The sequence below is a fragment of the Anoplopoma fimbria genome, chromosome 8 (assembly GCF_027596085.1).
Source record: "Anoplopoma fimbria isolate UVic2021 breed Golden Eagle Sablefish chromosome 8, Afim_UVic_2022, whole genome shotgun sequence".
Lineage (NCBI taxonomy): Eukaryota > Metazoa > Chordata > Actinopteri > Perciformes > Anoplopomatidae > Anoplopoma > Anoplopoma fimbria.
This window is the reverse complement of record NC_072456.1, coordinates 10851870-10869438: the sequence shown is the minus strand read 5'-3', so window position 1 is coordinate 10869438 and position 17569 is coordinate 10851870. Positions and strand designations below refer to the sequence as shown.

Sequence of the window (17569 nt, the reverse complement as noted above, 5' to 3'; positions counted from 1 at the left end):
ATCCCACTACCCTTGGAACACACTAAACCACAATGCCGTCATCCTTTTATGGATTTAGGGGGCAATTAAATGAAACATGAGAGCAAGCACATGATTAAAGATTTATCTGCCCAAGGTCCCCGCAGCCCCTTCCCTCACACACACACACACACACACACACACACACACACACACACACACACACACACACACACACACACACACACACACACACACACACACACACACACACACACACACACACACACACACACACACACACACACACACACACACACCTTATACTACTGTGACCATCTGGGGATACAGGAAGGAAAGCATTGATCTCATTAAATAAAAACTCTGACTGTACAGATTGGTCCCACCCATCCATCCACACACACATGCAGAGAAACACACACACACACACACACACACACACACACACACACACACACACACACACACACACACACACACACACACACACACACACACACACACACACACACACACACACACACACACACACACACACACACACACACACAACACACATGTTGGTGTAATTTACTAAGTGAAGTACAGTATAAATGTGGCATTCATTGAAATCAATTAGCCGGGGGTTGCTAACTTTGAACACATCTCCACAGACCCTCTGGAGACGCGGTGCTAATGTGATGAATTAATGTCACCAGCACATAAACATACACACGCACACCACACACACACACACACACATAATGGTGGTTTGCTGCTACCGAGTTGTGCATTAGCAACTTAGAGAGCTCAGCCATTTGTCGCATTATTTACCTCAACTAGAGATGGCATTATTCATATTATAACAGACAGGTGGGAAATAAAAGTGGCTCTTCGTATAGCAGCTTGTTGTGATTTTGCCAAGTGACCTGAGATCAGCTATGACTGCCATTGGCCAACAAAAAGCCTCGGCCAAATAACTGTGTAGAATAGGTGTCACGATTCTCTGAATATCCCACAATTAGATTTCACATTAGATTTTAGGTCACGATTCAATTCAATTTTCGATTGAAACACACTCATATTTTTCAGCACTGACGGCTATGTGATTTTTGGTGATGGAGCCTTGATTCGTTAAGATCATGCCCTGACAACTGTCATTCGTATGATGAAAATCTCCTTTAAATCTTGAGCAGCCTACAAACTTAATTTTTTTCAATCAAGACAAGCTTGCGAAAAGATTTATCAGTAACTATAGGCATATGCGTTTTGAATGACGGGTCCATCTTCTTATCTAAAATTGATATTCCTAGGTGTCTCCTCCTTCCACACTCATTTCTCATCTCTCTATCAACCCTTCAACCACGTATGAATGGGGACTAGATCTATGTTATCCTACCATCACCTGCAAAACCCCTGCTTATTTTTCCTTGCTCCCTCCATTTCATGCTCTGTTATACTTACCTCATCAAACGTTATTTGCACTCAACTCAACCTTTCAAGTTTGGAGCGTGAACAAGATAAAAACAGTTCGTCATCCCTCTGGATTCTTTAACAAGGTGCAGGAGTCTCTTCATTAGAAATGGATCAATGTGTCTTAAGTGCACTCAGATAAAAAACATTTTGAGGCCGTTTGAAGTTTGGGAAAACATACCGGTGTTCACATGCCCCAAATCCTTCACACAATCACTCTCTCAATGTTTCTTAACATTGCAAAAACATCTTGGTGAAAGAATAATTTTAAGCATCTGACAAATTGTTTTTTTGGGTAAATGAGGTCTGGGCTTTTTGAGAGAACGACACTGTACCATTTCAATATTCATGGTTTTCATAAAGAGCGAGAAGTGAATAGAATTAATCAGGTAAACTGTGAGGGGTCTTAATTACAGATGGTCTTTTCCTCCCTCAGACCGACAGTGGCAGAACAAAAACTTGCAAATTGCAATGAAATGAGATTTGATCTCCTGCAGAGTTATGTCAAAGGAGAGGGATGAAACTTCATAGAAATAAATTAGGAAGTGACAAATCACCCTGGGAGAATGATTTCTACCATGGCAGAAATGTTATGCTAATGATATTCTTATTAATACTATATTTTTCATATTATGTTTATATTTTTTACTTCCTTGTTGAAAGAGGCAAATGTCAGAACCTATCATACGTCACTTCTTCTGTCACCTGCATGCCCCATCTGTACGGTTCAGTGTGAAACAATTACACACAGCCACCTGTTCTAGTAGCTGCTTGAATGAAAACAGCCTTCGAGCACTGTGTAAAAGAGACTTGTGGTCATCTTGGAGAACAATGGGCTGCCTGCTCTGATTGTTACTCACCTTCAATCAACTCTCTCTTCACCTAGGGATCAATACTCAAAGAAAAGGGACATTGTCTTTGCCCAAAAAAATAACCTTTCACTTTTGCTTTTTGGAGAGTAGGGGTGTTCTGCTCTTGACAAAAAACACAAGCCCTCAGTTTGGAGAAACAACTGTACCAACATGGGACCAAAGCAATGTACTGCTGTGGACGAGGACAGCAGCCACATTTTAGCCACCTGCCCACCTCCCAAAAAACTATTCAAGTTATTTAGAATATTTTTACTGCTTTATCTTACAGTCCCACCATTTTACGGAGCACATCAAACAGATTTGGTGGCTCTGAAGAGAGCATAGATAAGTTCCCCTTTCAGTTCAGCTACCCTTCGGAAAGGGCTGTCTGACAACAAGATAAAGATGTGAAAATATTCCCAATAAAGTGTATACACTTAAGCAGAATCTTTCTTTTAGGGGGCTGAAACAGGTTTCGATGTTCTCCCCATGCTCAGCAGTGCATTGCTTTGCTCCTGTGTCGGTACTCAAGCCTGTTTCTCCTAACTGGGAGTCGTGCCAATCCACCATATAATGTGTGTAACACTCCCACTATGGGGAAGAACCTCAGACAACACCACCTAAAAACACCCTGTCCATTTAAGGTGTAAAATCATGAACTGAGGTTGTATCTTTCAGCAACACCTAATATTCCAAAGCTAGGTGAACACTGAGATGTCCCCCTGCAAACAAAGCGATATTACAGGAAGTGGTCAAAATGTGCAACATAAAGTGACAAATGAAAAAAACACTTCATCCAGATAGTGTCAGGGTTTAATTAAGCTGTCTGATCATTTATGAAAGCATCGTCACACACAGAAAACTGGACCAAGGCCACCTCGTCTGGGCCAAAAGAGGTGGAATAGAGCCAATAGAGAAGGGAAACGCATCACAGTTATAACACCATGGGCCAATTATTCTTAACTACTGCCTTCTGTCACAACTGGGTCACTGGGTCTTCACCACGCTGAGTGGAGGAAGTGTATGTGTGCGTGTGGTGGAGCGTCTGGTTTCCACATGTGTCGTTATTTCATTAAATATTTCTAGAGGCAGCGTTCTGTGTTTCTAACCATTTGTTTTGTAAGCTTAGTGTTAGAGAATAAGATAATATCTGACTTTTTTCCTTTTTAAATCATATTTGAGGTCATTGGTTTATTGTATTGAGCTTAATCATTTCCTTTCTTGAGATACTTCAGAGGTTAATTTCTTATGGTTGGAGCGGGTCCTATAACTGGGAAGGCATATAAATAACAAAAAAACATAGCTTATATTCCAAGTTCAAAATTTCTATTTTATGATTTTGTCATCGAAAATCTGCCCATGTATTTTTCTTTGTAACTAAACGCAGAAATTAAGCAGATTTAACCAAAGTATCTGTGGACCTCAAGTATCGAACCTCTCCCATATGAACACACATCCCAGACTCTTGGCTCCTGGGTTTGTAAATTTTGAAAGAACTCGGAATTTAGCTTGGGTGATATTTTTGGGATGGTAACTTGTGGGCATTAAATGCCGGCTTTGTAAATTTAGCTGTGGCACCACCTGAGCTCAGCAGGCGTTACAAAGTTGAAATTCATGGGCAGTAAGGCTTGAAAACTTGCAGATGGGCCATGGCAGCTTGGGATTCACGCCCTAACAAGTCTCTCTGGCTAAACAGACTTATCTCAATATTCTGGTTGCCCTTTTTGGTGTGACAGTCGATGCTTCACACACTTAAGCAAACAGGACTAGTATTTTTACTCATCATGGCTCAAAATTCCATTCAAAATCCTTTTCATGGTCGTTTCTGTGTATCTGTGGCCTGCAGACGGATCTGCCCAGTCTGCTCAATAATGTCAAATAAAATTATTATTTAGTATTTTATTATGATTATTTAGTATTTTGGCCACAAAACCCTTGACTACAATTAAAAAATTCTTAGAGACCGCCTGCAAGTTACTGGGTGAAGACACAGAGGGAAAGACAAAAAATTGAAAGGGGAAATTAAAAGAAATTGTGATGGCACATATTATACCAAATCTAAACAATAATGTGAAGAAAATAATGCAGCACACAACAGAAGAAGCATGTGGAGAAAGATGGAGACTAAGAGAAGAGAGACTAGAGAAAGATAGAGACAACGCTGTGGCTCCTCATAGAGAAACCTTTTGAAAAGATAAAGCGGTGTGTACATCAAAAGACACACAGGTCAGGTATGATTCAAAATCTCAAGCAAGAGCAAAGCAACATCGAGAAAACTCTGTAAAACCAAACAAAACCAAAATTATTTTCGTACAAACCCGGTTCTCCTGTTATGAGTATGTCAAAGAAAAGGTCACGGTATTCATTCTTCAACCTGCTACAGCAGCCAAGAAGCTGATGCATAAGTGCAAGCATGCATATGTGTGTGTGAGTTTGTGAGCGAGAGAGAGAGAGAGAGAAGGTCCAAGAGACAGAGTGAATGAGACAGGGAGTGCAGGTGAAGGTTTTTGCATATGTGCTGGGCCGCTAATAGCAGTACGGTTATTTATAGAGATGCACCGATTGAAATTTTCTTGGCTGATTCCGCTTTCCGCTTCTATTAAAGCCTGACCTAAGACAGCAGGCTTCAGGCTAACAGTTTCACCACCACTGAAAAACTGTCCCAAAGTCAATGTAACAATTCTAAATGTTATCCTTTTACTTTGTTATTGTCCTCTACAGTGGTTATTTGCATAAGAACACACAATTCAAATGATTAGAAAATACATTTTTGTATCTTTATTTAAATACTTGCTTTAAAAAAAAAAAAAAAAAAAAAAAAAAAAAAAAACTCTTGGCATTACTTTTTTCTCAGAGCTAGTGTTAGAAATTTCAAAAGGTTATAATTCCCTCTATAATGGCTATCGTACATTGCTGTGAAAACATCTCCTTCAACAACTGTATTTTTCAAGTTTCTCGCCAAAAGTGTAATTTTACGAGATTGCATTTGAACACATCACGATAACATTATAATTTTGCGTTGCCCAATTAATATTTTATATTGATTTAAACGGGTCAATGTAACCGCCGCTAACGATAGCTGTTTAGCTTTGTGCTGTGGAAATTTATTACAATATAATAAGTGTGTGTTTAAGTTGGTTGCTCAAAATATTTATGAGGTTGTTCGCCAAAGCTTATTTTTGACTTGTGTGTGTGCGTGTGCAGCACTAGCCTCTCTTCTTCCTACTAAAGCCCTGTGTAAAATGTTTAAGCCAACCACCTACTTGCTTTATTTAATCATACTAAACCTCTGATACACTTTTTCTCATGAAATTTATTTGCAAACACACAATGACATCAAATATAGACCCAGGTTTAAACAGCTAATGAAAACATGAGGAGTTCTTTGAAAATAAGGAAGATAATGGGTTTGAAAATTCTTGCAACAAGCATTGCACCCAACAAGATAATGCAGATGTTGCATGCAAGGTCACGTCACTATCCATTATGCTCACACACACACACACACATACAAAACAATGCATCTTTTTAAACGTGTGTGTGTGAGAGAGAGAGAGAGAGAGAGAGAGAGAGCGGGGGCCTCTCAGGCCCCATTGAGAAGGTGTCACCCTGCTTCCAAACATTCAAGCTCTGCTGCATTGACACATAATAGGGTGTGGGGGTGGAGGGCACAGAGAGAGAGAGGGAGGGCTGTCGTTGGTTAAACGCCCCTGTGAACACATGCCAGAAAAGAATAAAGACAGAAAGGGGACCTTGAAGAAGGCAAAGACGGATGGAGAGGACGGAGCAGGAAAGGAGATGTGATGAAAACATTTCATCCATCGCTACGTAACCAGCATGAAAGACGGAGGCTCATTCCTCCCACCAGAATATGCTCTCCCTTTCTACATTTGGTTCATCCACGCAAGCGTAGCATCTTTAAACTGCAAGTTGAAAGCTTTGCAAAGCAGCAAACATCCCAAATAGCTTAAGTACGTTTTGAACGTCAATACGTCCTGAGAGACTCCCAACGCTGCTCCAGCAACTACGGCACAGCAGCTTTTCTTACTTCAAACGCAGTCCAATACTCCCCACATCATAGCTCCAACAGAAATGACTTTTTATCAGGAGTTTCAGGGGATAATCAGAACGAGAGGCGGCCTATTTTTTCGCTCGTCAATCAGCGAGTGGAAAATGTGCTCCTTACAATTGATTCCTTTGCTATTTCCTCACCCTTTAATCACCCCTCCCCGCCTCCCCAGCCCCTTAATTTTGACGGTGTCAGTGTGTTGTGATAATTAAGCATGCTAGAGGTAAAAAAAATGGTAGATTAATCCATATGTGAATCCCCAAAACAGAGGGTCTATGAGATTTTGTGTCAAACGTGTATTACTGAACACTATAGCTATATCATCAAAGAGTGCACCCCTCCTCTCAAAACAACAAATGACAAGCAAAATCCCCTCAAGGTAAAAGACTCATTCTCAGGCTTAGCTGGGAAGGCATGTGAATAAAGGAGATACCTTGTGTGTGTGTGTGTGTGTGTGTGTGTGTGTGTGTGTGTGTGTGTGTGTGTGTGTGTGTGTGTGTGTGTGTGTGTGGTGTGTGTGTGGTGTGTGTGTGTGGTGTGTGGTGTGTGGTGTGTAATCTACATAAACAGCTTCATTCAAAAGCCAGACGGAGGGTAGGGGACAAGACAAGGAGAGCGAGATAGAAAAAGCTAAAGAAAAGGTGTAGGGCAAGGAGGAACATGCAAGAGAATAATATATGAAAATATGTCAACTACTGCTATAAATAATTTTTGAAAGCATTATTATTGCTTGGTCTATAAGTGTGAAAAGTCCCCATCAGCAGTTTCCAGAAGGCCACGGTGGATGGAGGATGTGCTCTGCAGTTGGTTTAGCTCCTCAAAAACAGACAAGAACACAGGTGTTGCATTTGAAAGGCATATTTGGTGTGGTATTTGTGGAACAGGTACAAACGTTTGATTCAGCCACATAGATAATGTAGATTGCTGTAATCTGTTGTGCAAAATTGCAAACAATGTTGTATTGTAATAATGTTTTGTGCAACAATAGGAATGCAAACGCTGCATGCAGAGAGAACCCAGTGAATGCATTATGTCTGTATTTCTTCCGTTCAACTGAATAGAAGTGACTGACAAAACAGATTTTAAAGCATATTGCACTTTGAACACACTTACAAGTGCTTTATTATTACTATGATGGATGGCTTTATTTTACTGGCTGTAATTTTTACATTTAGAAGAACAAGCTCAGCATTTCAGTACATCAGATTTGTATGACCCCAGCTCAATCTGTATTATAAGTATATAGTTTTAGCATCTGCATCAGCTAGTGTTTTCTGCTGCCTAATGACACAGATGATATAAGGGTGAGATCTGAGTTTATATACGCTTTCGGGGTTCTTTTCCTTTTTTTGACACCTTCAAAGCCTCTTTCCAACTGCTTTCTCTCTGCAAAAGTTGGCCCAGAAAATCTAGTTTCACCACTGAGAACAAACACACAGCGGCAAAAATTCCTACCAACATCCACAGACACACAGGTGCATGAACCAAAGTTTGCCAAAACCTTTTCTTCTCCTTTTTTCAAAACTGACTTCCTGCTTCACCGCCACGGTGAGTGGAACATTTCCTGTTTTATTTGACAAGAGACACTGGAACAGGGTAGAATGTAATGACCCAAACTGCAGTAGAAGACAAAGACTGAGAGGAGTGGGAAGAGAAATGCCAGACAATACAAGAACGGTAGAATTTAGAGCAACGGAGCAAAGAGAAATGAAGAGAAAAAATAGAGTGAATGAATCAGAACAGAGAACGACTGAGGGATGGTAACTGGAGTAAGAGAAATCGAGGCAATGTCATCAGAATAGGGAGTCAACTCTCTTTCCTCCACTTTGTAACTTCCATGAGTAACTTCTCGTGAAAACTTTTGACATGCGGCAGTCAGGGGCCGTGTCTCTGTGTCAGCCCAGCAGACTGGTATTAGCAGCCATGTTTTATTCATCAGCATTCTTAGTTGTCGCTTCGTTCGCCTCTCCCCGATTGCATATACCAGGCAACAGAGCGCAAGGTGAAAAACAGGATTACAGCAAATGTAAATAATAAAATGGAGGCACATTGAGATATTCGGTTAATCTGAGCTGGGGATTAATGCCATGATACCCTGTCAGACACGGCTGGGTAAGGGGGGGGAGGATAACAACAGCTAAACACGACAACTCCGGCACAAAGAGACGCACGAGAATGATACACAGCTAAACATGCACACACACACACGGCGGTGAAATAGGATTGTAGCGTTATCGGAGTTCGACTTTGAACAATAAGTGACTTTGCAGCAGAGCAGACAAACAACACAAGGTAATCTGTCCAAAACTGACAAGCTAATTCTGACAGAGAAGACAGAAGGGAGTGGGGTACTGCCTACAGAAAGGGAGAGGGATAAAGAGAGCAGGAGAGAAAGAACAGGAATTAAACTTCTGAAATAAATAGATAAATATCACTCACATCTTCCCCTTTTTCTTTAGCAGAACTAAGTTTGTTGCAGTTTATTGACATCTCTTAAAAACTGCTAACTCACTTCTTCCCTCTCTGTCCACAATATGTTTAACCGCAAATTATTTTGAACTGTTTAGTACTTTTCTCAATCAGTCATCAGGCCAAATGCAGTTATGCTATGTTCAGGGTGAGCCACATTGTTCCTTAGGTGATACCAGAGGCCTTGAACACTTTTTTTTATTTATTTTTTGTGAACAAAATTTACAAAAGTGTTCAAAATGCATCCACAAAACAAGTCATTTTCGGAAAAACCGCAGTTCAGAGTGATGAGTATGAACCAAAACATTAAAGTTGCGGCCAAAATCAAAACAATGAGCTAAAACAAGCTGAAAGGCTCCTTAAAGCTGAACAGAACTTAACAGTTTTGCAATATATCCCTTTTGGCTCATCACGACAAGTGACCCCTCTTACATCGCACGTTCACACAGGAATTGATAAGAATTATTAGAGCTGGTAGGTGTGAGCTTCTTGTTAAATTTGGAATCATTCCAGTGTGCCAACTAATGACTAGTGCATTTGAATTTTACACACATTTTAAAAAATTGAAACTATTTCAAAGATACTTTTGAACTGTTGCGCAATGAGTTTAAACCAACCAGAACCTACTAATTAAAAAACTGAAGATTATATTGAAGAATGTTATCAAGCTCTTTCAGTTTCTTGATGCCGTCCTGATCAACTTGCTGTTTTTCCCGATAAAAAACCCAGTCACTGAATTTCAAGAAAACCTTATTCTGATAAATATGCCCTTATTTTGAATGAAGCAATGAGGGGAGAAGAACAGAGAATAAGAGAGAGAACAAAAAGACAATGTGTGTCACACAAAGAGGAATGAGTCCTCAGGCCGAGGCGAACTCACTGGTCCTTCCTAGTTTTCTCTTTCTATCTCTGACACACAAACATATACTTCTCACAGTGCAGATTCTAACCCACTGAGACACTCACTAATTGGATTAGAAGTATGCAGATGGAAAGTGCAGTCTCACTTCCTCTCTCTCTCTCTCTCTCTCTCTCACAGCAACCATTTCTTCCTTGTAGGTTTGCTGTATTTCATACCCCCTGCCCTTCATGTCAATACAGAGCTGTTACACCCGAGCTCTGGTGAAAGACGGACTGGGGTAACAAATGCAGAAACGGGTAGCTAGAAAGGGAGCAAGAGGTAGAAAGTGGGCAAAAATGAGCGAGGAATAGAAAGAAAGAGAGAGCAAACGCCTGAGGCCAGCACTGACCTCAGCTAAAATTACCCTGCTGCTGTTTTGCACCACTGCACCCAACACCTATTCAGCACACCAGGTATTGTTAGCTTGTAGGGCATGATACAGTATCTGACAAAGGTGCCCTGCCATATTTTGGGGCTTGTCAACTGTCAGGCTAGCAATGTTGCACGTGTCTTCTTGATTATGTTAAATATTCAATCTTCAAGGCATGCATCCTGCTTTAGGGAGGACTGGCCAGCTGGCATTCTAACTCTTTAATATGTCAACAGAGGGACAAAGGACACTAGCATCATGTGGAAATAAGAAGCCTGATGTTTGATTAATAAAAACGTGTTGATTGGGGCATTAATGTGTATAAATGTGTATAAAACACAACATATATGAGGACCCTAGTATAGCTGATGAAATGAATCCAGTTTTACTTTTGATACTGTTTTTGGAACGTATTAGTCATTGTCCAACATGTTTAATTTCTTTGGGAGCAGAGATAATTATCCGTCATTAAAAACTATTTATGTATTTTATGTAATGTTTTTCAAAACTCCTACACAGAACTGTCAGAACTGTCAGATGCAGCCTTGTTTGTTAAGCGTCAGTGTTTAGCTTTAGGGCTGACTCTAATGTTCCTTTCCTTCAATATCGGATAGTCATCCAACATACAATAGTAAGTGAAAGTGTTAGCATGGGGCTTCAGGGACACATGCATGGAGTTTGTGTCCATGTTCTCCTCACTTAAAGCAATATTTTATTTATTACCCCAAAAGAGGAATCAACTCATGCAAGTGAGCACATTTGAACACAGGGAAGTTGGCAATTTTTGTCCAAAACTATGGAAATAAGACCCACGTTAAGGCCAAAGTTGTCTGGCAACTTTAACAGCTAATTACCAGCCAATTTCCCCCAAAAATAGGCTTACTTCAGTGACATGTGTGTCTTGAATGTTATAATTTATTTGTTAAAAGCTTTCTCTGCACACACAAATCTGACTGGATGAAACCGACAGACATACTTGCTGGAACACACGTACACATACCAGAGCCTGTTGGATGACGGATTTTTGGTGCCAATGCCGATTCTAATAAACGAGAATAAAAATATTCCAAAACATAAACAACTCAAACAGCACATGTGCCGATACTGACATATCTGTAATAAGCTAATACTAGCCAATTTGATTGGCCCTAACACATACACACACACACACACACACACACACACACACACAAATAGAGTCCCACAGTGCCTCAGTAGTCCCAGGGCACAGTCCCTGGGTTTCTTTCTCTGAAGACTGGAGCACTGCAACTGCGTACACTCTTCACATATATGCGCACACACACATACTTGCACACAACATTATGTCCTCAGTCCAATACAGAAAAGCAAATGATGGAGAGTGGTCTCACCATGTGTTTGTGGTTTTAAATGGACGGAGGTGTTGGATACAGCAGAATAGAAATAAAAAATGTAAAAAAGAAGTACTGAGTATAAATATGACCAGTGTGTTGAACCCCATAGTTCAGCTCAGTGTGTGAGTGTGTGTTTTCCTTTGGAGTCTCGCCACACAGCCCTGCTACTACACACTTATTGTGTGTGTGTGTGTGTGTGTGTGTGTGTGTGTGTGTGTGTGTGTGTGTGTGTGTGTGTGTGTGGTTATGTTTGTGTACAATTGATTAAGCCACTGCTCTCTTTGACCTCATACCCCCATTAAAAGGCTGACCTCACCTGTGCAACAGCAGGCAGTGTGTGTGTGTGTGCATGTGTGTGTGTGTGTGCGTGTGCGTGTGTCTAACAGCAGGTGACCAAAATATGTTTTAGTGAGCCTATCAGTACAATGCCTTTTATGCCTGAAGCGTTTCTCTGCAGTCTCTTATTACATTGTTGTGTGTGTGTGTGTGTGTGTGTGTGTGTGTGTGTGTGTGTGTGTGTGTGTGTGTGTGTGTGTGTGTGTGTGTGTGTGTGTGTGTGTGTGTGTGTGTGTGTGTGTGTGTGTGTGAGTGTGTGCGTGAGAGAACGCCTGGCCTCACACACAAACACAGGGCAGTGGCGTGAAATGTGTTGTGATGTCTCCTCTATGGGAAGCAGGTCTCAGACTGCAGAGGAGACGCTCCCCTTCTCAGTCCTGCTCAGACTCATTGTCCTGCTGTGACACACAAACACACACACACACACACATACACACACACACACACACACACACACACACACACACACACACACACACACACACACACACACACACACACACATACACACACACACACACACACACAGATACACTAAGCTCAACAAGAACTTTCTTCCCACCATTATGGTATTCTCTTTCCATCCCGTTGTTTGTTACTGTTGTGAAACAGTAGGGTTTCATGGCTCATTGAGGGTTTAGGATTCAGAATTTGTTCCAATCCTACAACGTGCTGTGTTTTCGAGTGCCGTGTGTTACTAAGGCTGAAACTAACTCTTATTTCCATTATGATTGCTCCTTGAGTGAATCAGGTGTCATGCACACACACTTTTGTAGCCTAACAATCTTTATTCTCCAAAGGAAGACAATAAAGGCTGATCCAAACACTCTAAGATATTCAATAAACAATGATATAAAACAAAGAAAGGCAGCAAATCCTCACATTTGTGAAGATGTTACTCACAAATGTTTGGCTCTTTTTCTGCACAGAGTGAAAGGAAGAACAATTGAAAGCTAACATGAGGTTCAGATATGAGATGATTTTACAGTGGCACTTTGGATTAGGCATGTTTAAATCCACTTAAATCCCCTGAAAAACCCATACGGCCTTTTTTCTGTATATTCCACAGTATAAATATAGGTCATACAGAGCCGTGCAGAGGTGGAGAGGTGCAGTGCAAATGCATACATGTGTGCATGAGTGTTTTGATCACTAGAAAGGAAGCACATGCATGCAAAACCCCCCCTCCCGACCGACCCATCACCATCATCACCACCACCACCACCACTTTACTGTCTCCCAGGGCAACAAGAACGAAATCTACCAAGAGGCATGTTGAGAATGAAGGAGAGGAGAGGGGAGGAGGAGGAGGAGGAGGAGGAGGAGGAGGAGGAGAGAAAGGGAGAGCGAAAGAAAGAAAGGAGAGACGAAGGCACAAAAGACAACCAAATCTACCAAGACTTATTCTCATACAGCTGCCAGAGGGAGGATGTTAAAGGGGTAATCCCTGCAGCGAGAGACCTGTGTGTGTGAAGAGCGAACTAGATGGGTGATTTGACTACCGACAGGAAATGATGTCACAATGACAAAGTGGCATGCCATGTTCTTATGCATTTGTAATTTCCTCCACAAGTACTCAATTAAGTTTTCGCGCTGCAAACACCAGGTGGAGCACCATTATATAACTGCATGGAGTATTTCCTGCTTCAGATTTGTTTGGAAACCAATTTCAGTGAGTTATAAATGCATTGTCTCAATCCCATACATTTAACGTAAGAACAGCTACAACATCCAGGGGCATTTTACCACAAACATCGGAAGTTAGCCAGCACCAAAAGATATATGATGATATATTTTTAAGTCCTTTTTTAAAATGATCAATGCATCATATTTAGATGTATCAAAAATGTATCATTGTTAAGGTATCTCAACTTGTTATGATATGGATTTTAGGTATCATCATTAGAAACATTTGACACCTTTTTCCATTATAGACATCATATTTTTACATTCAATTTGGAAGTCAGAAGCAAAGAGCAGTGGCAGAAATATGAGTGTCAAAGTCGTCGAATAAGAAGTGGGAAAGATGCTAAGTAAATGAAAGCATTGTGATTCAATTGATGCACACCTACTTTAAATGGCACGTTCCAGGCCACTTAAGCTTGTCTACACCACCACGAGTGAAGTAAAATGTGTTGGGTTTGCTAGGTTAAACTCATTTTCTTTACAACATCTCCTCTCTGGTGTGCATTTGCCCCCTCCCATGCACATTTTCCAAAATGCTCCTATTTTCATCATGAGCTCTGCTCTACACTGTCCCGTTCCTCTCAGACAAATCTGTCCCATCTTTTCTGGTACACCCTCTCCACCTCAACCTCTTTCTCCTCTCCGCTGAGCTCTTCTGGTGATATTGGGTTTTTGGGAGGGAGGGGGGGGCACAGTGGCAGTGCTGGCATCTGCTGGAAGGGCTGGCACACTGCCAGCTGCTGAGCATCACTCCGGCAACCAGGGTCACACTGTTGGATTTATCTCCAACCAACCTGTCAGCTGATGATCTTTGTGGGCATAAGACGAGTGGGCATAGCCTCTTTGGCATTCGCACTGCCAAGGTGCCCACAGGAGATTTAAAAATGGGGGGTGAGTGATACAATGCTGGGGACGTCAGACAGCTTTTTAGAAGGCACCCAACTTCCAGCACAGGCTGATGGCTGAAGCACTCAAAGGATACGGAGGGTAAGGTGGGTAGGAAGGGAGAGCGGGCAAGGGACGGAGGTTGTAAAAGAGAGTGTAAGGCACAGCAAAAGGTGAAAAGTAGATAAAAAGGTAGTGTCTGAGCAGGTGAAGAGGTTGAGAAAGTGACAGGAAAGCATAACCACTTCTGAAGCTTACAGTATATGTAGCAAAAGAAGTGAAGAGAGAAGGCAGTGGCAGAGCACATATCTGCCACAGGCAAAGTGGCTCAGTTAAAAGAACAGTCTGTCACCTTGTGGCTTACGTACCATTTCTACATTGTCTTTGAGAAACTCTTCGACAGAAACAACTAAGTAAACCACACCTGATGGAGCGGAGGAGAGCTCATTAAAATCTAATTCCACTTCCATCAAGTATTGCCCAATAAATGTCCAATAATCCCAATCAGTCTCTGCGGTGAATGAGACGTGCTGGTAAATGTCACGGCATTCATCCATGAAACTCCCGAGATATTCAGCGGCCACCCTCACGGTGGGCGTGTGAGATGAGAGAATCATGGGTTTGGCGTGCTGGTCCCAAAGATAAGCAATGAATCAATTGGCCGCTAATATAACCGTTCAAGCAATTAGTACCATGACCAATTTATAAGAGATGATTACTCGGCTGGTTGTCCACGCAATTTCCAGTCAAACCAGAACCACGTACTACGGGTCTTTTCAGATATTCCTAAAGGACATAATACAATAACTGATTGTCTGATGTTTTATATGCAATTCTGTACTTGAAATTCCAATTCCAATCTTCCTGTCTACAAAAGCAGAGGCACCCATGAGAACAGAAAAGCAGCCACTTTGTGATCAGCCACATAACAGTATTTGCATTAGAACATGATGCATTACTCAGCAGTGAGTAGTCATGACACATAACACTGCAATTTAAATCATGCTATTTCTGATTTGACACAATCTGTGAAGCCATTATATATATATCCAGAGCATTATGAGACAGTATAGCAGGGTGAGCTGATAACAGGACTGGCAATATCTTTACAGTCACAGCAAGATAACAGTAATAATATCATGAACTAGCCCTGCTCTGACCCAGCAGGGCCATAGCTCTCCTTGTGTCAGAGGTTTCCTTAGGAATAAAATAAGTAAGAAATTAGTTAAATTCCTGTGCGCATGTGATCTGACCAATGATCCAGGATCAGCAGTTTCTGAACCGACGTCTGCAGACTAACAACAGAACGGGAGATTCCAGAGGGGCCCAGAGCAAAAATGATAAGCAGCTTATTCTCAGTACAACTTCATTTAGAAGTTACAGCTATATACAGCATATGCATTTATCCAGTTATGTACCTGCTCATATCAAGTGCCAGGATGCGTGCTCATTATCAAATAATGATCTGGTGTCAAATGTGTGGCAGTTTTCTGATACTTCACATAAAAACATTTGGGGTCCATTTTGAAGCAAGCGAAGGAAACATTAGATTTATCTGCCTTTCTGGGCTACTTACGACAGTTCTCCTCGTCGCTACTGTCTGAACAGTCATCATCGTCGTCACATCTCCACAGGGTTGGGATGCATCGTCCGTTCTTGCACTGAAACTGCCCTGTTTCACACTCCGACTCCGTATTAGTTCCTATGTTGTCATAAAAAATAAAAAAAAACAAGTTGTCAATCACTTCCTTGGTTCATTAAGTGATCAGAATGTGAAGATTGAATAAATGCAGACTTCACATTCACTGAAAATGAGATTTTGAATAACATAAAATGTAATAAAGTCACTTTAAAGAAAGTCTATTCATAGCGATAGACACGTGGTGGGAGTCTAATAGACATTTAGAGAAAGGAGGCAGTGAGAATGCTTCATCAATACCAGCCTAAGGCAAAAGAGGGGCCAACTGTTTACGTGGCTGTGTTTCTTGTTTGTGACATGAACTGGTAAATTGCAACAATCTCCATTTTTCAAAATAGCCTCTAAAAGATATACAAACATACCTTTATTGCAAATAAGCATATCACTAATTATGTCCTGAGTATTGTGGGTTGTAAAATGGTAAATAGCTAAAATTGCTCTTAATCTTCCAACACTGTGGGTAGGCTTCCTCCATGATAATAACATTCCCCACAACATGATTCACATCTTTCCTGTTATAATATGCTGATGATGGACTTGCTTGTATCGTATGTGTATCAACACGCTTTGGTGCTGCCTCCCACCAGTGTCCTGCTGGCACTTCAACACAAAGATGTGTTTTGGCAAATCTATGAAAGCGTTGTTTCTGCTACAGCTACAAAAGCACCAAGCACACGACCCTGCAGCCTCCACATCACCACATGCATCCTTTTTTTTTTTTTTTTTTTTTTACTAGCAATAACACCAGCCTACTGCATCTAGACACGTGTTACGGCTTTACGGATCTTTTCTTCCGCGTATTGTCACCTCATGCCACCGCAGATCGCTGGTTTGCTGTGCGGTGCAAAAACGTGGCGAGATCCAGGTGTGAGCCGTAGCATTATGCATTGTGACAGAAGTCTTTGAGAGGCGTAGTAGCACAGCAATTAGGAAGACGCGGACTACGCACGGAGACATCCCCAAAGCGATGTGATGCATAAGTGTCTTTCTTACCTTTAGCGCAACGGAGCTCCGTGAGTAGCAAATGTATCAACACCAGCTTCCCGACTTCCGTCCACATCTTTAGATCCTGGGGGGGTCTACGGTTGTGTTCATGCAAGTGAAGAGCCACTGACGGATCCCCAGCCTCTCTCTCTCTCTCTCTCTCTCTCTCTCTCTCTCTCTCTCACTCTGTGTCTTCCTCTCTCCGCCTCTGCTCCGGAGCGTGTGAACGTGTGTGTGTGTGTGTGTGTGTGTGTGTGTGTGTGTGTGATCGGAGCCGGGCTCTCTGCTTCCTCTCCCTTGAATCAGTGACGCTTATGGGCGGGCTGGCTGGGGATGGAGCCTGCGGTGGATGTAGTAGGTAGAGCAACTACATCAACTCTGTCGTGTTAGCAGGACTGCTTAACGTACAGAGGACGCTTCCCAAACTTTTTTTTTTTTTTTTTTTTTTTGTACTTTATAAAGCCTATCAAGGGCCTGCAAGTCATTTAAAAAAGCTATAGGGAAAAATAAGCGTT

General features: G+C 41.6%; 1 protein-coding gene across 1 annotated transcript in view; it reads right to left on the bottom strand.

The window, feature by feature from the left end:
* lrp8 (low density lipoprotein receptor-related protein 8, apolipoprotein e receptor) overlaps nucleotides 1-17184 on the bottom strand; it is a 152192-nt gene extending 135008 nt beyond the window's left edge. The window contains exons 1-2 of the mRNA XM_054602128.1: nucleotides 17064-17184; nucleotides 15948-16073 (exon numbers count right to left, since the gene is read on the bottom strand). Of these exons, the coding sequence (XP_054458103.1) occupies nucleotides 15948-16073; nucleotides 17064-17130 (193 nt within the window). The 5' untranslated portion in view covers nucleotides 17131-17184. The remainder of the gene's footprint in view (nucleotides 1-15947; nucleotides 16074-17063) is intronic.
* Nucleotides 17185-17569: the final 385 nt, after the last annotated feature.